Source organism: Cyprinodon tularosa, unplaced genomic scaffold (genome assembly GCF_016077235.1).
Source record: "Cyprinodon tularosa strain WSP-4 unplaced genomic scaffold, ASM1607723v1 ctg820, whole genome shotgun sequence".
Taxonomy (NCBI): Eukaryota; Metazoa; Chordata; class Actinopteri; order Cyprinodontiformes; family Cyprinodontidae; genus Cyprinodon; species Cyprinodon tularosa.
In genome coordinates, this window is record NW_024039586.1 from 67,650 (window position 1) to 93,051 (window position 25,402).

The following is a 25,402-nucleotide window of genomic DNA, read 5'->3' on the forward strand; positions in this document are numbered from 1 at the left end:
AGGCCACTACGATCTCTGTGTAAGGATGGGACTTCCCATTCTAATGGCTTGGATTCGTTAACAAACATTGTCCCCCTGTGGTACTTGTATGTTACTATCCCAAGTTGTTGAGAACTGCCCAGGAACATCGTTGGTTGTAATTATAGCCCCGGCCTGTATAAGAGTCCGGCCATTATTTACCTCCGCCGACAGCGAGACCGGCCATTATTAGAGACCTGGCTGCTAATGGAATACAGGCCAATATTAGAGGATTTACTGTAAGTGTGTGTCTGTCTCAGATTTAGTCAGCTACAAGCTAATTGATTAGATTTGATTAGATTAGATGAGCTTTATTGATCTCACAGCAGAGAAATTCTCGTCACATATTGGCATAGAAGTTAAAGAAGGTGCAAACAAGGAGGAAAAAGGTGCATTAAGAATAAAAAAGGAAGAAAAAGGTGCATTAAGAATAAAAAAGGTGCATTAAGAATAACTAATAATAAAGTAGCTCAAGCCACCTTGAGAGGGGGTGCTCTGGATTATGGGGTTAAACTACGGGACATCAAAGAACTCAGTTTAGAGGCTGGAGTCTGTAGTTCAGGTAAATTAAAGTCCTTAAATAATGAAACATGTTTGTTTAAAAAGATAAACACGATTAATGTTGTTGCTCTTATTTCTTACTGATCAGTTTTGACCTGCTTTAACTTGGTAAAAAGCTTTTGTCTTAATAATGTATTAAAGGGGTCATAGAATGATTCTATAGGGTATTTGGTGCTGGTCCTTAAGGTCTCTGAATAGGGTGTGTAACATTGGTTGGGCTGAAAATGGCATATTTGCTATTCTATGAGCCCTAATGCAAGCCTGGTTATGAGCCCTAGAGTGAAACAACAGGTTTTCTTCCTTTTATGGTATGATCATGAGTATTTGGATAAGCTGTGTGCTGATTGGTTGGTTTACAACAAGTGAAGCTGCTGAGCAAAGACTCATCAAAGCAAAAAGCACTCACTGAAAAATCAAATTGTTGATATGACGACTACAGTGCAGCATGTAGTTGAAAACACACCGGGCACTCGAACAGAGCCGTGAGTTTCAGTCCAATCCAGTTCACTGACTGGACCGCCCTAAATCTGGTCACCATAGATGTTCTAGCATTGCTATCAACAGCTTAGCAACAAAATAATACTTGCAGCTTGCAGTTGTGATGGCCTTGCGGTCGGAACAACCCCTGGCTTCAGTAAAAGAAGTTCAGCAAGTCCTGCTTTAACTGTCCAAGATTTTGAAAGCTGTCTTCTGTAAAATGCTTCGAGCAAATGAACAGCTGAGCATCAGACTTTGCAGGGATATTCTAATACACAAAAATACTCCATGCCTGTCGAGTCTTCTGATCCTTGGGAAGACTGTTCCCCTTTCTCTGTGCAGCCTGGATCACTGCGTTTACACCCGTGGTTCTGGCTCATTTTCAATAGAGAAACTGCCTGCTTTGTAATTCTTGTAGAACCCAACTGTAGGCTAAACAGCTAAACTGGTGTCTTACATCTTCCTCTATTCATGTTCTTGGGCCATGAACCAGTGGGCTGGTCTGTATGTCAATTTCAGGGGCATAACAAAAGTACAGACCACAACCAAATAAGGCAACATCCCTAAACTGATGTCAATTCGGTGCTTCGTTTGGATTCACTCATTTTATTGTGGAAGTTTAGAATTGTGAGATTTGCAGAGAAAGGAGGTGTTGATGGGGTTTGAACTTCTCTGTACTTCCATTTTACCCACTGATCGTTATTTATCTATGACAATGGAAACTCGGTTTTGCATTCTATGACTCCTTTAAATAAATCTGACACTCCTGTAGAAGTGTGAAGTTTCAGCTTTTTAAAGATTTTTCTTTTAACTTATTCTGATAGTGTTGTTCTTGATTCTGTAGATGTTCTATTTACCTGTTATGACCGAAAGTAACTATTTCCTATTTTATACAACTGATTTTATGTGTTATATTCTGCTGTGGATGTTTTTATTATTATTTATTGTAATCACTTCAAAATTGATGAAACAGCAGCAATAAAAACCCCATGGATTGTAAAAATTGTGCTTCTTTATATGGTTTATATAAAATAGAAATTATCTTTTTCCGTGTTTTCTCTGATATTTTAAGACAAGCTGAAGGTCTAAAATAAAGAGTTTAATGACATTCACCTTGTGCTTTTTCCTGTCTTTCCTGTCCCTGTTCTTCTGTCAGCATGAATCTTTTTCGTCTTTAAGAGCCTGAGTGTGTTGAAATCTGACCATTGGATAAACCTTCCTTTGCTTGTTAAATCCTCCAAGCTGCTTAAACACATCAGAGCTCCAACTACAGATTACTCTAGTGAGCCAACAGAACTGATAAAAACTCCTGGATAGGTGTAGAAACAGCTCCCAAGAAACTGAGCCACAGTTCTTCCTAGCAGAGGGTTGCAAATCTTCCGCTGCATGTTTAAAAAGCGGGCTGCATGGAGATGTGGTTTGTTGCGCTGTTGCTTTGCAGCTAGAAGGTTCTTGGTTCGATTCGCGTTCCAGGGTCTTTCTGCATGGAGTTTGCATGTTCTCCTTATGAATGGTAGGGTTCTCTAAGCAGAGACTGCAGTTGCTTAGGGGCTCCCGGACTCTTAGTTGCCCCATCACTGAGACCTGGTAGGCCCCCTACACAACTGTGGACTAGAATGTCTCTTTGCAGATGTAATGGTGCAAAAAAATCCTATTAAACCCACCTGATACTGAAGAAACTGACCACACTGGACCTTATCTATACCCCAACACATGGCAGATTTCAACATGATGGTGAGCCGTTTAAACACGACACCAATAGCAAAGCAGACAGTGGTACTTTTAATTACTATGTATTATTGTGTATAGTTCATTAGTCGATTGGTAAAAAAAATACACATATGTTTCAAACCGCAATAAAGATCTTAAAAGAACGATGTATTTGAGTATTTTATTTTTTACACTACAACTTGGAGTTATGCGTAACCCATAGTGTCCATTAAAACCATAACCGTTAAGTACAATGTGTTAGGAACGATGGATACCAAAAAGCGGTACTTAAGCCGATTCCAGAAAAGAAAAAGCAAAAAAGAGCTGCTGGAAGAACGGAAAAAACTTCCCCAAAATAAACATTTTCTTTCAAAGAACCAAAGAGGAAGAGGTGGGCGTTGCTTCTACAGTGAGTAAAGATTGCAACCAGAAGATGAATGGAGAGAGCGTGGGTGTGAAGCTGATAGGACTAATTTTACAGCAGAATATACTAAAGTATATCCATGTCTAGTGAAGGTAAAGAATGCTGAGAAGATGGATAAATGTTTTAAAGCACTGATAAAAAATTGGGCAATAGTAGAGAATGAACCTTTTTTTTTAAATGAAAAATAAGCCATTCAATATATTTTGAATGCATAGGGTATTGGTTTATTTAGTATGATTTATCAAAAGAAAACTGCAACAAAGTAAATTAATGTTACATCTACTTGATTCTATAATAGAAAATAATAGTGATATAAAATTTACTTACAACTTCCATTGTGGAAAAATAAGTTAAAGGCACACTATGCAACATTTTTCAGTTAATTAATGTGTTCCATAACCTTTTGGATGATTAAATGAGTCATTTCAGGTTGAACAAAGGTATTCTGGGCCGCCCTGGTGGTCTGTGGGGGAAATACCGCACTTGCAATTGCAGGAGCCCTCGGCCCGCACCCACAGGCTCAGAAGTCTCGCGAGAGTCGGTCTTGCTTTACGACGAGAACTGCTACACGCCCCCAGTTAAAAGCATGCTCGTTGCTAGCACAGTGGCGATCTTTGTGCAGTTATGCTACGTTCACACCGGATGCAGCAAAAGCAGCAAAATCGCGTCTGCTGCTTCATTTTTGCTGCTTGTACGAGTTAGTTCTGACGCGCGGCTGAAGCAGCTTTGCTGCTCTGGCTGCGCGGTGCAAAAGTATGTCTGACGCGCGTTGGGCGGAGCTTCACTGTCCTTTCTCTGCCTTGCAGCTATATTTGCTGTGATCAGTGGGAATAAAGTAGTTTTAATATGTGAGAAAATACACCTGAAAACGTAATTAGTGCAGTCAGTTCATTCAGATTACAATCCTGCCTCCCAATGTTATTTCTGTCGGAGCCGCTCAGACATCCACATACCAGCGGCGCGCCGACAGTAGGAATCCCTTCATCAGCAGCCTCTGGCCGGGTCGCCTCCTCGGGGTTCACCGCGGCAGCTGGTAGGTGTTTTTCATCGAAATAATCCAAACTGCAGGCAGCAGGATAATAAAAGCCAACATATTCTGCCGGCAGATTTCTGCATTTTAAGTTAATTTAGGCGTCAATAAACTGTTTAAGAGTAGTCATCATAGCGCTCTGATCATCAGCGCTGTGTCTCTCTCCCTGCCAGCTCCCAGATCAGCTTCTCTGATTGGTTGACGCGGCGCGTCGAGCAGCAAAAATTAAATTTTTCCATCTCGAGCAGCAGCGCGTTTGCGGCGCGTCATATGCGTCAGATGCTTAAACGCGCCCCATGCGCTGCGCCTGCTGCTCAAAACGCGCCGCGGGACCTTTTGCTGCGCCTTGACGCGCGTCAACCATTGACTTGGCATGTAAACTCGCTACTTCTGTCGCGCCAGCTGCGTCCAGTGTGAACGCAGCATTAGTCATTCGTTGCGTTCGCCTGTCTGCTAAGCTCAAAACAACCGTGTCTGGCTTGACGGAGAAACCAGGAGAACAGCTGTGCATATTTACGACAATGCACTTTTACTTTCGCCCTCTGGTTTGATGAAGCCAACAGGACAGCATCATCTGCATACAGCAGAGATGATATCCTGAGGTTCCCAAACCGGACACCCTCCGGTCCCTGGCTCTGTGTAGAAATTCTGTCTATAAATGTAATGAATAGAACCAGTGACAGAGGGCAGCCCTGGCGGGAACCGGGAACAGGACTGACTTACTGCCAGCAATGCAATCGCATGTGCAGCAACACGTCTGGCCTCCCTGTACCAAGCTTTGGTTTCAGCTTTCACTCAAGAGCTCTTCTTCATCCCTGAGAATTGTTCAGATCCTATTTACAATCATCTCAATCTTATCAGCCTCATGTTTAACCTTGAGCTCAGTTATTGCTTCATGTTGATTGTTTTAATGTTTTAAATCATTATTAGGAAAAAAGTATGTCATGTTTCTATTAGGGGCATCACCAAGCAAATATGTGAAGGAGGCGACACTGAATGTTAGAAACCATTCAGACATTTTTGATGAGGATCCTGTTAAAGAATGATCAGCACTTTTCGCAGGGAATTAACTAAAATTTATTGGGAGAGGTTTCTACAACTCATTTGACAGCTAATGAGATTACTTGCTTTTGGTTTGTTTCATATGAGCGAGATGCAGATCATTTTATTTTTATTATATTTACAGTACATGAAGAACTATTGAAATTATTTTCAGATTACACGTAAATAGATTAATTAATTCTGCGGGGGGAAAAGGCATAACTTTAGGGTTAGGATTAGGATTCATTTATAACACACTAATGAGCCTACTGACACAATCTGAGGCAATTCTAGGGGTCTGATAGCTGCTTATAACGGCCATTTGTCTGCAAAAAGCCATTTTACTGTGTAAAAGACTGAATCAACATGAGAAGGAACGCATGAGATGATCCACAGGTTCTATACACTCACCGGCAACTTTATTAGGTACCCCATGCTAGTAACGGGTTGGACCCCCTTTTGCCTTCAGAACTGCCTCAATTCTTCGTGGCATAGATTCAACAAGGTGCTGGAAGCATTCCTCAGGGAGTTTGGTCTATATTGACATGATGGCATCACACAGTTGCCGCAGATTTGTCGGCTGCACATCCATGATGCGAATCTCCCGTTCCACCACATCCCAAAGATGCTCTACTGGACTGAGATTTGGTGACTGTGGAGGCCATTTGAGTACAGTGAACTCATTGTCATGTTCAAGAAACCAGTCTGAGATGATTCCAGCTTTATGACATGGCGCATTATCCTGCTGAAAGTAGCCATCAGAAGTTGGGTACATTGTGGTCATAAAGGGATGGACATGGTCAGCAACAATACTCAGGTAGGCTGTGGCGTTGCAACAATGCTCAATTGGTACCAAGGGGCCCAAAGAGTGCCAAGAAAATATTCCCCACACCATGACACCACCACCACCAGCCTGAACCGTTGATACAAGGCAGGATGGATCAATGCTTTCATGTTGTAGACACCAAATTCTGACCCTACCATCCGAATGTCGCAGCAGAAATCGAGACTCATCAGACCAGGCAACGTTTTTCCAATCTTCTATTGTCCAATTTCAGAGATGGGAAGTAACGAAGTACAAATACTTCGTTACTGAACTCAAGTAGATTTTTCTGATATTTTTACTTTACTTTACTACTTATTTTTATGGCGACTTTTTACTTCTACTCCTTACATTTTTACACAAATATCTGTACTTTGTACTCCTTAAATTTTAAAAAATTGGCTCGTTACTTTAGTTTTGAATCATTTCAATGGAGTTACCGTTATTATTTTTCACGTCATCAATACCAAATTCAATCTAATTGGATGGGAATCTACGTTGCATTTGACGCACCACTACAAGATGAATGGACAGATTCTGCGGTATTCATTGGCGGAAAATCATTGCAGCTTGGTGGCGGTGGCGTTAGCATAGTAGCATGGACGACGAGATGATTGAAAATGAACACAACGGAGATCTAGTCCTATTGGCAGACATCCATTTAAAATGTAGGCAACGGCATGAAAAAAGTGGTTTCTACTTTTACTTTTATACTTTAAGTAAATTTACAAGCCTGTACTTTGTTACTTTTACTTGAGTAAAGAAGTTTAATCAGTACTTCCACTTTTACCAGAGTATTTTTTAACACAAGTATCTGTACTTTTACTCAAGTACGGAAAGTGAGTACTTTTGCCATCTCTGTCCAATTTCGATGAGCTTGTGCAAATTGTAGCCTCAGTTTCCTGTTCTTAGCTGAAAGGAGTGGCATCCGGTGTGGTCTTCTGCTGCTGTAGCCCATCTGCCTCAAAGTTCGACGTACTGTGCGTTCAGAGATGCTCTTCTGCCCACCTTGGTTGTAACGGGTGGTTATTTGAGTCACTGTTGCCCTTCTATCAGCTCGAACCATCTGGCCATTCTCCTCTGACCTCTGGCATCAACAAGGCATTTCTGCCCACAGAACTGCCACTCACTGGATGTTTTTTCTTTTTCGGACCATTCTCTGTAAACCCTACAGATAGTTGTGCATGAAAATTCCAGTAGATCAGCAGTTTCTGAAATACTCAGACCAGCCCTTCTGGCACCAACAATCATGCCACGTTCAAAGTCACTCAAATCACCTTTCTTCCCCATACTGATGCTCGGTTTGAACTGCAGGAGATTGTCTTGACCATGTCTACATGCCTAAATACACTGAGTTGCCGCCATGTGATTGGCTGCTTAGAAATTAAGTGTTAACGAGCAGTTGGACAGGTGTACCTAATAAAGTGTCCGGTGAGTGTATATAAGAACAATGTTTTTAGATTTAATATTCACCTGCAGCCAGAAGATTTCACCCAAATAGATAACATTGACCTGCTACCATTCAAGAAATAAATATTTTCACAGCAACAACAGTCTATGGCAAGTCATTTTGATATGTACTAGTTTTACTGAATATGTAATCCAGATACCTGTAAAAAAAAAAATTTCCTTGCTTAAATTACCATTTCAAACAAAATTACATTCACCACATCTGGAAAAAAAATTCTCGATGTCTAAAAATTTATTTCAAATCTCCATATTCCTAATATTACTGGTCAGCATTTTTATTATTTTAACTATAAAAAAATATTTTTTAGATCTAATAAATACATTTTCAGTCAAGCTGGTAAATGTCAGTACGGCCACTTTAAATGTGTAAACATTTCTAGATGAATAAAAACTTCATAACAGTATAATTTTTTTTGTATTACTTTCTGAAATTAAGTTTCTCTTACAAAAATGTAATTTAGAAAATACATTATTACAGTAAGGTCTAGGAGTGTGATTTTGAACAGGAAGAATCTTATTTTAGTGATATACAAATGGAACACCAGGGAGGAGTGCTTTAATGTGAAAACGGCCTGCCATAGCCCACTTCATATAAACTTACACATTAACAGGACCAACAATCGTCTCATTCGGCACCTTCCTCTCCTTTTTAGCTGAAGTGCTGTTTCTCTTTCTTTTAAACACATTCTCCTTATTTAATTTTTTGCTTTTCTGCATTAAAATCTCTAGTTCCAGTGGGGTGAAAAAGGCCTGTTGTCATGGTGACTCGATGAATTGCTGCTCCACAGATATTGGCTTTTCATACTTCTTTGTTTAAATCCAAGTTAAAATTTAGCAATTTAGAGTTATGGATTTTAATCTGAATGTGTTAAACCTGCTTCTTGAAATGTACCCCTGTATATTTATATGAATGCCAACAACAAAAACATAATAAAAACACTTAAACACTATAAAAAGAAAACATAATTTAATGTACAGGTTTACTTTTTGTACATATGCCTGGCTCATCTGAGGTTTTGTGAAGGCAAATCTGTATTTTGCATGGTTCAGTATGGTGCCACAAACCTAAAAAAAAAATGCACAAGTTTAATAATGGAGAAGCTATTAGTCAGCTTTATGTTTCTTTTAATATTTAAAAAACTATTATCTGAGAATGTGTTTATTTTACAGCAACTATGCAAATTAACTAACATCTAGAAAAAGTACACTATATTATTTTCCATGTGAATCCCAGGTTGTTCATGCTTTTTCGCCTTTTCTAAAAAGTGCTTTAAATCAGTCCTATCTGTCTTTATACATTTTTGGTTTGATCCTGACGTTTGAAAAAGAGGCAGGGAAAGCAGAATAAAAGGTCTCCCTCTGTCTTTTGGATTGCTGATTAGCTTTGATGTTTGGATGATCAGGTCCAAACACTTTCACCTCCACCTTCTCTTGGTAAGTTACAGACAGATACAATTTGTCTTGTGCCATTACACTCTCACTCTCTCTCTCTCTCTCTCTCTCTCTCTCTCTCTCTCTCTCTCTCTCTCTCTCTCTCCAAAAATTGGCTCCAACTTCTGCGACTTGACCACTGATATCTATTTATTCACTGGACTGCTCATAGCCTGAAAAAAGTGAAGCCACCGGGTCGACATATTGGGGGCTCCACACTCCCACGGAGTGTAGAGTAATATCACAGTGAGTGGATGTATAACCAAGAAAATCCATATATGCACTGATGTATCCCGTAGTAAACTATGTAGCATAACCTTAGTCTGGCTATCTTGGACTGACTCGAAGACATTGACTGAGTTAGCCATCGAGATTGTGTCCAAAAGTAGAAAGTAGAGTACATAGAAAATATTTCACTGTGAAATGCCAATGTAGTAATTCTTTAAGTGGATGACGATGTCGTTCCCTGTAGTGCTTTTTGTATTTCTCATTTGAAAAAGTCATATTGCATGTTATATTGACGAAAAAAAAGCAACTCAAACATTTTTAAAGGTTAATGCACAGACACAGCATAAAAGTATATAGCATCTTGCATGCATAATTTGCAAATAGTACAGACATGTACAGTAATTGTACTTAAGTTGAATAATAATAATCAAAATTAGAAAAAAACAATAACAATAATTACATTACTTATACAGTAGATGTCAAGTTCTGAGGGTCATGGGGTCAAGGGTCACGGGTCAAGACAATGTGAGGCTAAAAGACCAAAGAATACCATCTTCACTCTTTCACACTACCCTAATTATTCATCCAAGGGTTTTTGATTGATAATTTTAATGGATGAACATAAGTAGAATTAGCGTGATTACATTATTGTAATTAAAAAAGGATCTCTTGGTTTTTAAAGCATGCACAAGGTTAAAAGGTAGTTTTAAAGAAAAAAAATGATCCTTATCAACAATTAATCAAACAAGGAATTTCTTTATTACCAGAAATTATATTTACACAGAACATGAAATAAAAAAAACCCAAGGACCATTTTGACAGCATGAGTACAAGTAATTCTTAAGTGGGCCATCGCCTGCTTTTTGTCTGAACTTGAGAAGTGCAAGAAAGTTGCCTTTGTTTAGACTTTCTGATGTAGGATCGTCTCGGTGGCCTCTTGGGGCGAAGCCCTGACGCCCACACAGCTCTATACATTTTACAACTGATGAGAGGAACAGTCTATTTTCTGTAACAAGTTTATCCATCTCAGAATTCAACATGTGATTAATCCTTGTTTGTTGACCATTCATTACTTCCACAAATGCATGAAACTTTGCATCAGAACTCTGGTGGTATTGCAGTTGCATGTGTGTTGTAATTTGTTCAGTGAACTTTCTCCAGTTAGTAAATGGCAGGTCTATCAAAATACCAGCCCTCCTACTCTGACTTTCAACAGGAAACAAAATGCATGGCAAACAGTACACGCCATCTTCCTGGGCAGAGTATGATAAAAAGTCATACTTGTCCAGCCAGTCCCTCTGGCATGTTCTTTTGGTCACCCCACTGGCTCTTCGGGTGTTAAATTCTCTGGCAGGGAAATTGAAAGATTTGGGTGGTTTTCTGGTCTGAAGGAGTTGGAATTTTCCAGAGTCGTCCATTTCACTAATCCGGTCCTTGGCCTTTGATATATCTGTAATAAGATTGATATTTATATTGTCAATTTTGTATGGGTGCTGGTAGAGTTGTAAATCTGCCTACATGAAGCTTTTGTATAGTCTTGCTTTATTATGAAATAATTATTATGAAATGTAAGATTTCAAGATTAAACAAAAAAGTCAATAGTGTAAAATAAAAACAAAATAAGTTGTTTTGATATTGAAAAAAATACAACTATTACTAACCTATGTCGTCAGTTGTTTGGGGCAAATCCGCTTGGTTGAGCGCCGGCTCTTCAGTTGTCTTTAAATCGAAACACTTGTTGTTCATCTGGAAAAGAAAATAATTATTGTGATCAGGTGAACCTTGTAATCTCAGGAGGAGCCACCAAACAATTTAATGTTATGTTTTTATCGTAAATTATTAAATTCACTGAACACATATCACCAGGTGCACAAAACTGAATTTACTTAAAAGTAAATTGTATTTTTATTGTAAAATATTAAAGCTACAGTGTGTAATAATTACAGGGATATACAGTCAGAAATGTAATATATTATACATAACTATGTTATTTATCATCATCTACGAGCTCAGCCTCTTAACCTTAATATTTGCATTGCTTTAGAATTCGTTTTTTATAATTACATAGGAGCGGGTCTCGCAGCCATGGAGGCAGACATCTTTGCGCTACGGCAGCGCAGAGCCAACAAACTAGCTTGCGAGATCGCCCATTACGCTCGAAAGTAACTATGGCAAGTTGAGAGAGATGAACTGAGACGGTACTGAACACACAGACTAATGAAATACTATCTGTAAAATTATCTATGTAAACAAACCTCATCACTTGAGAAGGTAGGTGATAAGGACGTCATGGAAGACATTTTGTCCCGTAACGCTCGCCGTACTGTTGGGGGGGGAGAAGTGGTTGGGGGGAGATGTTCATGTTGCTGCGGTCTGCAGTCTGGACGTTAGATGTGGCTGAAAATTACACACTGTAGCTTTAAATGCACTGAAAACAAATAACACCAAATTTGTAGTTATCATATCACAATGTTAACAAGACTCCCTTAGACTCCAAGCATGTGCTTAGAGCATTCATTGATTTGGATCCTTACCAATTGATAAAAGTTAGTAATGTTTTCATAAAGGATACCATTCTTAACAGCACAATTTTAATTTAGATTATAGACATAAGCCTATAGAAAATAAAGTGATAAAGTTGGTTTCTACTTACCCTCCTGTTGGATTGGACCAGAATCTTAAAAGAGATGGTTGTCTGGTTTTCTTGTTTGGCCTTAAATCTTCCAGGTCTCCTCGTGCTCGCTTCGAAGCCAAGTATGGCAAGCCGATTGGGCCAATAATCGTCCGTACAATAACGCGCAGTTCCAACCCGTTTACGTCACCGCCCGTTTCCAGCCAGAACGCGCGGTGACATAAAAAACGCGCGCTCGCGTAAAATACGGGTTGGAACTGCGCGTTATTGTACGGACGATTATTGGTCCAATCGGCTTGCCATACTCAACCGTCGCGTCAGCGTCATAGCGCGTTCCAGATGACTGGTAATGGCTACTAATCTTAATTCTATGAAGGATGTTTAAGATTTCGGCCTCTTAAAAAAAGTACTTTTGGTCTCCCAAAGGGGGGTGCGCGCGCCCCCGCCTGAATCCGTGGGTGCCAAGCTTTGCCGCCTCCCCCAAGGTTCCTGTGCCACGGTCAATGGTCCTCATGGTTCCAGTGCCGCAATGGGCACTGTTAGGAAAGCTTCCAATGCCACAGTCAGCGGGCCCCAAGGTTCCGGTGCCACAGTCGGCGGCCCCCAAGGTTCCAGTGCCACAGTTGGCGGCCCCCAAGTTTCCAGCGCCACAGTCGGCGGCCCCCAAGGTTTCAGTGTTACAGTTAGCGACCTCCAAGGGTCCTGCTGCAGAGATGCCGTCCTCCAGAGGTCCTCCTTCGTTGCTGTCCTCACGGTCGACCTCCAGAAGCCATCATTCTTAGCCTCCTCCATCGCCTCTAGCCTCTATAGGTCCTCTGCCGTCACCTCCGGCCTCACACCCAGCCTCCAGACTCTGCCTCGCCTCCGGGTTCACGGCTGGTCTCCAGAGACTCTGGCTCGACTCCGGCCTTACTGCTTGCCTCCAAGGACTCTGTCTCACCTCTGGCCTTCCAGCTGGCCTCCAGAGACTGCCTCACCGTTGCCCATCTCTGGTGGTTATTGTTTTTGTTTTAGACTCTAGCTTTTTCTTTTGTCTATTGCCCTCCTTCCTGGGCCCCCGCCCTCCCACCCTGGGTGGGTTTTTTTGTGTTTCTTTTCTTTTTGTCTGGTTTGCTTTTGGACTCTAAAGGCGTCTGGTATCCACCCTTGAAGGGGGGGATACTGTCAGTTCCAGTGTGTGAGTGAGTGTGAGTTATGCACCTCTTCCAGAGAGGATCTTTGTGGAGAACCTGGGTAGCCAACACAGGTGAAGCTACGTGAAGATAATCTTTCTCATCAGAGTGCTGGGCTTAAAAGAGCAGCAGAGCCTTCACTAAGTGCTGTTTTTTGTTGTTTCGTTGCTTTCTTGTCTCTTGAGTCACTCAAGTATTTTCCCTGACGTTTATTGGTTTTTGTTTGGTTTTCAATATTTTGGTATTTTGGATTTTTGCCTATGTTCTTCTTGGACTTTCATTAAATCATCCAAACTCATCTGTGCCTACTCCTCTCTGTATTTGGGTCCTCAAAGCCGCCGCCCTACCTGACAGCATGACTATTCCCAGACCTGCGGTTGTCTGTAAAACTTGTGATTTACAGGGAAATTCACCAGAAAGATACAGAGTGTTGTTGTGGTGCCTGAAAGCCCTAAGTTTTTCCTGGATGTGTTTCAATCGCATGTCCTGTGTCCACCGCTGGGCTCCCTTCCGGGAGAAGGCTCTCGGTTTGGGTTGGAAGGCGTCATCCATTGGCTTTTTCGCTGCTTCAAACATGTTCCTCTTCCTCATGTGATCGAACGCATCCTGTGCACTGTTGACCACCACAGGACTGTTCTCATTGAACACACGAAGTTTGGAAGGGTACATATCCTTTCTCTTTCAAGATCTTCCTGATGAGATTGTATCATTTACGTTTAGAGAGGGTGTCACCAGGGAAATCTTAGTCGAAAAACAGCCATTTTCCTCTCAACGGGATCTTTCCCCACACAGAATGAAGCAATTCCTCCTTGGTAAGTTCCCTGGCTGTGTGTTTCCTGGACGGGCCGCCTTTTACAGCTGCTTTTTGTATCTCTGCTTCTGTCTCCTTGAACCCCAGTCAGCCTCGGCAGATGGCCGCTCACACTGAGACTGGTTCTGCTGGAGGTTTCTTCCTGTTAAAAGGTAGTTTTTCCTCTCCACTGTCGCCAAAAGCATGCTTAGTGTGAGGGATTGCATTCGAGTCAATGAGTCAATGCAATCAACTGGTCTTCCTCAGATAGAAAACTTTGAATCAATTTGACTGTATGATCTAGTGAACTGTAAAGTGCCTTCAGATGACATGTGTTGTAAACTGGCTCTATAGAAATAAAGTGAATTGAATTTATACTGACCAGAGTGGGGCCCACATAGCAGGAGGGCGAGGACAAAAGTTTTCCAGTGCTCGTACACAAGAGAGGGAATAAACCCACTAGCAAGGGCCTTATGAAATAGAAACAGTCAGATTGATATCATAGAACCATTTAATAAAGATGAAATTAAATCAATAATTAAGTTAAAGTTTAGAGCAAGATGGCAGAATTAGTGGAAGAAGAAAGAACTGCAAGATGGTGGAATAGTATTCAAAGAAAAGTTGGCATTATGAGGAAAACAGGAAGGAATAGAAAGGAAGAAATAATCAGATCAAGATTCTACTTTGGTCAAACAGGTTTAAATAGAATGTTCATTAAATAAAGTAAACAGGCTACAGGGAAATGTGATTTTTATTTTCATGAAGAATCAGGCATGGGCAGTTCTAGACAGGGCCAACGGGTGCTAGTGCCCCTGTAGATCATGTCCTGGCCCCTGTACAGAAGACATAGAATTCAAAGAAATTCAAATGATAATATGTGCTGGAACAGACATGGTTACTGACATGCCCTTTGGATCTATTTCATGTTTTTTCTTTACAAATCCTTTTTTGCTAATTATTTAAAAACAATAATGTGATAATGATATATATTCAGTGATATTGAGATAGGATCCTGGTTTTCATCTGCTAAATGTTTTTTTCCAAAACAAATATCAGTTTTTCTTGAGTTCTAATTCAGATTTGATAGAAAACAGTAATTTTAACTTAAATTATCAAAAATATGTAAAATTCTTAAATTATAAATGTATATTGACCTAATAAGAAATCAAATTTTAATTAAACCTAATTGAATTGAAATTTCACTTCATGCAGCTATAGTAATATATTTTAATCCCTTGCCCCGTTTTTTTTTTTTTATCTCATCTTTTCTGTTCCACCATGAAAACACACTGGCCCCCTCCTGGCCCCTGGTACATTTGGTCTAGGAACCCCACTGAAATTAGTGGATCATGTTTTATTGTTTTGCACTAAATATGTAGATCAGAGAAATGAACTGGTACATAGATCACAAGCCAACAAGTTACAACTAAAGACGAAAGACTAGAATAAGACAATAATACTGAGGATTACACTTTATTACTGAGATTTAGTTTTTTTTTTTCTTGTAGAGTCATTGAATTCTGATCCTCTCTCCATTTCATTTGTTGGCAGTTATCACCAAAAGTTGCTATAATTCCAGCACATGAAGGTATAAAAGGCAATAAAAAAGCAAATATATTAGCAAAAAGGGCTTTAGAGGGGGCATTACAGCCATCCATCCATTTTCTTACACGCTTGTCCTGAGTGGGGTGCTGGTGCCTATCTCCAGCATTCAATGGGCGAGAGGCAGGGTACACCCTGGACAGGTCGCCAGTCCATCACAGGGCAACACAGAGACACACAGGACTAACAACCATTCATGAACACACTCACACCTAAGGACAATTTTAGAGACGGCAATCAACCTAACAGTCATGTTTTTGGACTGTGGGAGGAAGCCGGAGTATCCGGAGAGAACCCACACATGCTCAGGGAGAACATGCAAACTCCATGCAGAAAGACCCCAGGACAGGAATCAAACCAAGAACCTTCTTGCTGCAAGGCAGCAGTGCTACCCACTGCGCCACTGAGCATTACAGCCATTGCAATTCATTATAAGAAAGGGGAAGGAAAATCACTTCTCAAGAGTAAAGAAATGACAAAAAGGGAAATGATAAAAAAGGAAGAAGATTTTAAAAAGTGCAAAAGTCAGCATTAGATAGAATTATTAATGAGAGAAACAAAAGGGAGGAAGTAACAAGGATAAGATTAAGAGTGGGTCACACCTATTAATTTAGATTTAATTCGGAGAAAAATAATGATAAATGTTTAAGGATGTGGAATAAAAGAAAATGTAGAAAACATACTAATTAACAGTAAAACCTATGAACTTGAAAAGGAGAAATTGAGAAGAATGGCTGGAGGGACAAGCTAAGAAGGGAGTCTTAAAGGGATATTGGGAAATAAAGGAAATATAAAGGATATTTACAGATTAAGGAAAACAGTATTTATTTATCTTCTGAATATAAAAGCATCAATCAAACATGTAATTTGGTAGATGTAAAGTAATGTTGCTCAGGTACAGTAGGTGGCGGTATGCACCTTAAAGTCGCTTGCGATCCGCCATAATAGAAAAGAAAAAGATGTGGCGTCACTAGCAGCATTAGCTTAGCTTTTGTGTGGAGTCATTGTAGAGAGGCTGATAATCTGGGAGTGTTTGCAGTGAGAATGTCTTCAGTCCAGCTTCAAGGAGAGTTTATCACCGAGCAGTTAACTCCTGCTGAAGAAACATTCACGGAGTTTAAAGGGAAAGAGGAAGAGTTCAAAGAAGAAAAGATGGACGATCAACATCTACTACTGGACCGGATAGGTAGGAAACACCTGATAGAAACGATTCTCTGATGATGCACACTGTGGAGTTTAGCCTCATCTGATAGGAAAACTGCTTAGAGGAGATCAACATGCTAAGCTAAAGCTGTCAGTGTGATAGGTTAACTGGTTGTTGCAGCTGCATCGATGCCTGTCTAAAAATGCTTCCAATGAAATAAACCCGTTTAGAAATTATGTCAGAAATCTAAGTTGACTGATATTTCAGTGTCCGCTGAGGAAGAATGTGTTCGAATCACTAATGATCTCAAAGCAGCATTAGCAGCTGCTGGATCTCATGTTGGGAACATTACTGCTGATCAGAAAGCAGACCAATTGGTGACACAGGAATCACCTTAACATTACAGGAACATTACTGTCACTGAGAAGTTTCTGCTTTTAACCAGCATGATTGAAGAAGAAGAAACGAACGTTAATAATTCCCCAGTAAAGGAAACATCTCCCACTATCTTCCATTCTCTGTGAATCAGTCTAACATCAGTCTGCAAAGATCCTGGTCTGTCAGCAGATCCCAAATCTCTGTCATTCACAGTATTATCATAGTGTTTGCTGCAGAAATGGAGCTTTAGTGATGAGACCATAACAGGCTGTTTCTGAACTGGTTTCAGCTGCACCATGTGAACAAGGAGGTTTCTGCATCATCAACGTCCCCTAACCCACACCAATGTGGTTTGATATCCAAGCAGAACATTTTTAATCTAAAAACAGCATAAAGGTTGGAAATCAGCTTCTCCTCTAGAACCGACTGTTTATGCAGCCTGTAGAACAAAAGGCAGAAATAGAGAAACAATCAGATTAAATTGTGACATAACACAGATGATAGGAGAGATAAGGTGCCTGCAGGGTTGTCGGATTAAAACGAACAAACGGAAACAAACGAGTCAGAATAAATCAGATCCATTAAACACGTGTTTGATGGATGTAAATAATGTGAAATATTGTTGGAAACTGAAGTGTTGTGATCAAAATCCTCATTGTGAGCAGGCAGCATCTAAAAGCATCTGAGTCTGCAGTCCTGAAAGTTGGGATCCAGGTGGATCTGGAAGAATATGCACTGTAAAACACTTCCAACACCTGGGATGATGTTTAAATCCATAAATTAGGATTACAGTACTTTAAATTGGGTTGTCTCCTTTAAATTGTGATGTCTCCTCATTTACAAACATGTGATGATGTGGCAGACTGTGAAGCTATACTGAAGTTTTATAAAATGCTTCTTTAACTGTTATTTGGTGCTTCTGACTCTGATGAAGAGAAACCGCTGGTGCCGTCCTTTCTGTGCAACCTCTGGTCTGATTAAGATTACAGCTCTGTTAAAGTTACTGTCATGTTTTCTAGTTATTAAATAGATAAATCTTATAAAGTGATATTTAAAGAGTTTGTTCAGAGTAGAGATGTCCCGATCCAGGTTTTTGCACTTGGTAGATGAATCCGATCCGATACCGATACTGGCCGATACCAGCCTATCCGAGCATGTATTTAAGTTTAAGTTAAAGTATTTAGCCTTAGTTGTAAGACTCATGTTGAAAAGGGTTTTAGTACTCTTGATAACATCTAGCCAGCTGAATTAGGTGAGATTGAATAAAACACAATGATTGGTAACAACAAACTTACCTGTTCATTAAGAGATAAACACAAACTGGACAAAATTATGAATAGCAATCTAATATTGCACAGTGAGCAGTAAAACCGTAAACAGTTAAAGGTGCAAGTATTACTGTAAGTTTCAATAAAAATGCAAAACAGACAAGAGTGGAAAATAGTCTATTAACTTAGAATCAGGACTCTACTCTTGAAAAAAGACACTGCTTAAAAAAAAATCTGTGCAAATAATAGTTACACAAAAATGCCTTATACTCCCCAATGTCCTCCACACCTAGTCTCCATCTACACATCATGCAGGATAAAATAATCCCACACGGCTGACATTTTCCCCGCTATCTTCCAATTCACCTGTTTTAATGGTTAGGCCGGGAGACAGACCCAAAAAGACCTGTGGGTGTGTTGAAGGTGTTCTGGAAAATACGGACCGGATTCGGGGAACACTGGCGCAAAATAGTGGAATGGATTGTTTCAATCGCCGAAACTGGAAAATACGGACTGGATTTTTAAAAAAAACCTGGATCGGCATTTTTACATGCATTGCCGATACGGATTTTTTTGCCAATATCGGCGTCCGATCCGATACGTGGATCGGATCGGGACAAGCCTAGTTCAGAGTGAACTCTTGTCAGGAAGGTATTAACCTTCAAGTGTGGGAATAGCAGAGCAAAGAAGTAAATCACTTGACAGTCATCAAGAGTTATATCCAAACCCAGAGCCTCCTGATCTCCTGGACCCAACTGAGGATGTTCCTTATTAAGCTCCACAGCAGCCTCCACATCACAGCCGTCCTCCTTGACCAAGTCTGTATAAAAGTCCACTGCAGGCCTCCTCATCTTCGTTGGGTCTGTTGTCACCTTCCCATCAGGAGGGCGGAGACACAGCATCTGTTTTTTTTTTTTTTTTTTTAAGTAACTGACTGCTCCACATTAAAAAAGTTTGGACTGACCTACTTGTCTCTACAAATAGTTTGAAGTGAATAACATGTTTATAATTTACAATCCAGTGTTGTTGCAGCAGTGGCGTTTTTTTCCTCCTGCAGCCCTGCTGTCTGGTAGCTGCTGCTGCTCCGTCTGAGTGACCGGTCTTTCCAGTCCCTTTAACTTAGCAGCGCATGTAACTGTGCTGTTTAACCAACTCTCATTGGTTGTTCTGCTTTAAGTTCCCCCTCTCCCACCTGTGAATGGATGAAGGACTGAATGTAAAGTGCTTTAGTCAAATCTCCTGAGTAAAATGCAGCATTGAGATCTAACAGGACACCACAGCCAAGGGCGTAGGTTTGATTTCATTTTTGGTACGGACACTATTGGGCTTCAGTTTCATTGGTCTGATGTCATTGGTCCTTTGCAAAAATGTGTATGTTCTTTTTTATGCTTAATGTGAGCATCGGGGCACATTTTGTTTAAAGAGAACAGCAGCATTTCTTCCTACATTAATACAAATCTTACAAGCACAACACGCACTAGATGCTGTTTATCAATGTTTAAAGCATCACTGGCTCTGATCAATGTGGAATTAGGACTTTTTTCCACTTTGAAAATGTTTGCATTTAAACTTACCAGCGACTAAAACAGAAGGTAAATATGTGCCAATTTAACCAAATACACTCACCGGCCACTTTATTAGGTACCCCATGCTAGTAAAGGGTTGGACCCCCTTTTGCCTTCAGAATTGCCTCAATTCTTCGTGGCATAGATTCAACAAGGTGCTGGAAGCATTCCTCAGGAAGTTTGGTCCATATTGACATGATGGCATCAAACAGTTGCCGCAGATTTGTCGGCTGCACATCCCAAAGATGCTCTACTGGATTGAGATCTGGTGACTGTGGAGGCCATTTGAGTACAGTGAACTCATTGTCATGTTCAAGAAACCAGTCTGAGATGATTCCAGCTTTATGACATGGTGCATTATCCTGCTGAAAGTAGCCATCAGAAGTTGGGTACATTGTGGTAATAAAGGGATGGACATGGTCAGCAACAATACTCATGTAGGCTGTGGCGTTGCAACAATGCTCAGTTGGTACCAAGGGGCCCAAAGAGTGCCAAGAAAATATTCCCCACACCATGACACCACCACCACCAGCCTGAACCGTTGATACAAGGCAGGATGGATCCATGCTTTCATGTTGTAGACACCAAATTCTGACCCTACCATCCGAATGTCGCAGCAGAAATCGAGACTCATCAGACCAGGCAACGTTTTTCCAATCTTCTATTGTCCAATTTCGATGAGCTTGTGCAAATTGTAGCCTCAGTTTCCTGTTCTTAGCTGAAAGGAGTGGCACCCGGTGTGGTGCTGCTGCTGTTGCCCATCTGCCTCAAAGTTCGACGTACTGTGCATTCAGAGATGCTCTTCTGCCCACCTTGGTTGTAACGGGTGGTTATTTGAGTCACTGTTGCCCTTCTATCAGCTCGAACCAGTCTGGCCATTCTCCTCTGACCTCTGGCATCAACAAGGCATTTCCGCCCACAGAACTGCCGCTCACTGGATGTTTTTTTCTTTTTCGGACCATTCTCTGCAAACCCTAGAGATGGTTGTGCGTGAAAATCCCAGTAGATCAGCAGTTTCTGAAATACTCAGACCAGCCCTTCTGGCACCAACAATCATGCCACGTTCAAAGTCACTCAAATCACCTTTCTTCCCCATACTGATGCTCGGTTTGAACTGCAGAAGATTGTCTTGAGCATGTCTACATGCCTAAATGCACTGAGTTGCCGCCATGTGATTGGCTGCTTAGAAATTAAGTGTTAACAAGCAGTTGGACAGGTGTACCTAATAAAGTGGCCGGTGAGTGTATAGTCTAATGATGTCTGCTATATGTGGATTTATCCTGTGTTTTCTTTTGAAGATATAGAATTGTGCAGAGGTATAACCCACTCTTATTTTTTTTATCTAATCTGCTCTCTCTGTATCATGCAAAATAATACATTCAAGGGATGTATTGTATTTACATGAGCACTGTAACTATAAGAGGAACTGACATTGAGCATTTAAAATATTAACTTTACTTTACAAGTTGTACATCTAGGGCTTAAACAATCATATTAATCGATTATTTAAATAATCGTCAACTAATTTAGGAATTGATTAATCACTAACTGGAGTATAGGGCCACTAAAATGTGCCTTTAGCTGACAGAGCAACCCACTTAGAGCAGGAATTATACCAAGATTGTAAACATTTTTGTAAAAAATTTACTAGATATTAATGTTTGAACTAATTTACTCATGGACCGTGTGGAAATCTAGAAAAATGGAATCAATGTAAATAGTGTTCCTCTGTTTGTCTTTATCCTATTTCTAGAAGTAGAAGTCAATTAAATAGAACTATTTTTATGTGGAAAACAAAAAATAGCAGATATTTAGCATCCTTGTTGTTATGTTCTACAAAAGAAATAACAGCTGTTATTTATGCCTGAACTGCAGTCATAAATGTAAACAGTAATAGCAAAGAAATATTGGTGAACGGGAATCAGAAATGTTGATAGTTTACAGTCTTTGTTTCAGAACTCCTGTCTGACTCAGAATATTTAGTTTAATAAAGAAATCCTAACGTTGGTTACTTATATTGCTCAAGTTCCACAAATCCAAACTCTCTCCTGCTTCTTTACAGAACAGCAATCAGAAGCTTTCGCCTGTTTTAGCATAAATAATATTTATGTTTTTAATTGTCCTGCTATTGGTAACCGCCGTATTGTAGCATTATTTTTTTTTTCAAGCTCCAAACTCTGGTAAAGGTTGACTGAGCCAGTCCTCAAATTTTTTCAAAGCTGCCTTCCAAAAGGGCATTATCAAGGGGCAATCCCATAGTGCATGGAGAAGTGTACCCACCTCTTTATTACACTTCCAACATTTGTTATCCTTTATTAGACCCTTTCTGCATAGCTTACTTTGTGTAAAACAATACCTATGTACAATTTTGTAGTGAATAAATTTATTTCTTGCATCCCTTGTAGCCCCTCCCACACTTGAAATTATATTTTCCCACACAGCCTCGTCAATTTCTTTGTCAAGATCTTTTTGCCAGATAATTTTTAAATTTTGTTATCGAAGACGGAGGCAGAGTGTGTGTGTGAAATAGGTGGGGCTAGGGCTGGACGATATAGAAAAAAAGCTTATCGATTAAAAAAAAATGCATATTGATCGATATCGATAATTATTGAAAAGATTTGAAACCATATTTTATGTGCAGCTCTGCCTGGACTTTTTATAATATTACTAAATGATTTAATTTTAATAAAAAACACAAACACGCACTTCGAATTAAATCTTTATTATGCAACCGGTGTTGATTTTCCAGCGAGGCTCCCCCCAGAGGGCGAAAGTAAAAGTGCACTGTCGTAAATATGCTCAGCTGTTCTCCTGGTTTCTCCGTCAAGCCAGGCGCGGTTGTTTTGAGCTTAGCAGCGAATGACTAATGCTGCGTTCACACCGCAGCTGGCGCGACAGCAGCAGCGAGTTTACATGCAAAGTCAATGGTTGACGCGCGTCAAGGCGCAGCAAAAGGTCCCGCGGCGCGCGTTTTGAGCCGCAGGCGCAGCACGTCTGAGCAGATGAAGCAGCGCGTCGGGTGCGTTTAACGCAGGGAGAGAGACACAGCGCTGATGATCACTCCTCTTAAACAGTTTATTGACGCCTAAATTAACTTAAAATGCAGAAATCTGCCGGCAGAATATGCAGTTTGGATTATTTAGATGAAAAACACCTACCAGCTGCCGCGGTGAACCGCTGCTGATGAAGGGATCCATACTGTCGGCGCATCCCTGGTATGTGGGGGTCTGAGCGGCTCCGACAGAAAAAATATTGAAGGCAGGATAATAATCTGAATGAACTGACGGCACTGATTACGTTTTCAGGTGTATTTTCTCACTTAAACACATATTAAAACTACTTTATTCCCTCTGATCACAGCAAATATAGCTGCAAGGCAGAGAAAGGATAGTGAAGCTCCGCCCAAAGCGCGTCAGACACACTTTTGCACCGCGCAGCCAGAGCAACAAAGAACTAACTGGTACAAGCAGCAAAAAGGAAGCAGCAGACGCGCTTTTGCTGCGTGAACGTAGCATAACTGCACAAAGATTGCCACTGTGCTAGCAACGAGCATGCTTTTAACTGGGGGCGTGTAGCAGTTCTCGCCGTAAAGCAAGACTGACTCTCACGAGACTTCTGAGCCTGTGGGTGCGGGTCGGTGCTCCTGCAATTGCAAGTGCAGTATTTCCCCCACAGACCACCAGGGCGGCCGAGAATACCTTTGTTCAACCTGAAATGACTCATTTAATCATCCATAACGTTATGGAACACATTAATTAACTTAAAAATGTTGCATAGTGTGCCTTTAACCAACTTTTTAAACCATAACAGAATTGTTTTAAAGAAAAATAACTTAAGAGACCTGAGTTATGTTATTAAATACTGACAAAGAATAAACTAAAGTGACCAGAAAAGTGACCAAAATAAATATAACAAATAAATAAATGCCCCCCCACCGCCGCCGCCCCCGTTTCCTGCTTTAACCTGAGTTATTACTTTGAAGTTGCTGGCCCCTCAGCATTTTTATCTCAATTGTTAGAACTACATGGGAAACTGCCCATAACTGAAAATATATATATATTTTCCCGAAATTCCCGAAGATTCCTCGGAGGAGAGCCGGGCCGGGGCCTACACAGCTCGTTCTCCTGCGGGTGTGAGCGGCTGAGATGATAAAAAAAAAAAAAAAGTTGGTTGTGTTCCTTCTTTGGAACAATTTCCTCCGCCTCTCCTTGCTGCATCTTCATGTGCTCTGTGTTGTGGTTTGAGAGGGCGGCGCTTGGTGACGGCGTGTCTGGGTCCGCGATTGTGATTGGTTGGGAGGAAGCAGTGACTAGCATAAACCTACATGATAGGCTACAATGAGAATGAAGGAAAACTGCGTTCCTTTATCGAACTTTTATCGACCCTCTTTTTTTCTATTGCGCCACACGTCTATCGATCGATATATATCGTTATTGAATTATCGCCCAGCCCGAGGTGGGGCATTAAAAAACTCCTGCATCACATTATGTTTTTCATTCTTTCTTCTCAAACCAAAAACGGATCATACTGAACTTCTCAACTATGGATACCTCTAAAAATCCCCTTTGTCAGTTAAATTAAATTGTTATTTAAGTTCCTCAAAAGACTTATCTGATATCTGATCTCTATATAGATCTTGGACAGTGCGTATGCCCTTCTCCAACCAAGTTGGCCATAAAAACATTTTTTCACCTATGCAGATGGAAGGGTTATTCCATATAGTAGAGTAGCTTTGTTTATATTGGGAAATACCCAACATTTTATGCACCCTTGCCCATCGTGAATGATCCAAAATTAAGTTAGCCTCCCCTGCCTGAGTTTTCTGTGCCATATATTCTACAACACCAGAGGGGTGCACAAGCCCTTCCTCTATATTGACCCACCCAGTCTTAAAACCAGTACCCCAGTGCCTTGCCATCTTATTCATCTCAAAGGCAATATTATATAATTCCACATTTGGGAGGGCCATTCCACCAATATGCCGTGAGGTAAGTAGTTTATAAAGCTTGATTCTTGGCCTTTTCCCATTCCATAAAAACTCTGTGATTAGCTTGTTATATTGCTTGAAAATGGTATGAGGAATCTGCCCTGGTATCATTATAGAGATGTAATTAAATTGAGTGGAGACTATAATTTTAATGATGTTAATTTTACCCCATAATCTTAGGTTTCCTCCATTTCATCCTCCATTTTTCCAAGTTCAGCTTGATCATCTTAATTAGAGGGGATATGTTCATGTCAGTTATATTTGCCAGATCTGGGTATAGTCTAAAACATAAATACTTTGTTCCATTTTGAACCCACTTAAGCTGGAATGTTGTCATTGCAGTTTGACTGCATCCTTTAGATATCGGTATACACTCTGACTTTTCCCTCTTTATTTTATAGCCTGATATTTCTGAGAAGGACTTTATTGTGGACAAAACATTAGGGACTGATAACAGAGGGTCATCCAGAAGTAACAAAATATCATCTGCATAAAGAAACATTTTATGCTCTTCTCTGCCATGCAGAATTGCTTTATTACTACTCTCAATCCTTATCGCAGAAGCCAAAGGTTCCAAAAAATAGCATAAAAAGAAGTGGACTGAGAGGATCTCCCTGCTTTGTTCCCTTTGTTAAATTAAAGAAAGGAGAT

The 25,402-nt window shown here is 40.4% G+C and overlaps 1 protein-coding gene across 1 annotated transcript in view; it reads left to right on the top strand.

The window, feature by feature from the left end:
* The first annotated feature begins 16,407 nt into the window (after positions 1–16,407).
* LOC119774643 (gastrula zinc finger protein XlCGF26.1-like) overlaps positions 16,408–25,402 on the top strand; it is a 75,413-nt gene continuing 66,418 nt past the window's right edge. Inside the window, exon 1 of the mRNA XM_038272266.1 lies at positions 16,408–16,574. Coding sequence (XP_038128194.1) covers positions 16,454–16,574 — 121 coding nt within the window. The 5' untranslated portion in view covers positions 16,408–16,453. The remainder of the gene's footprint in view (positions 16,575–25,402) is intronic.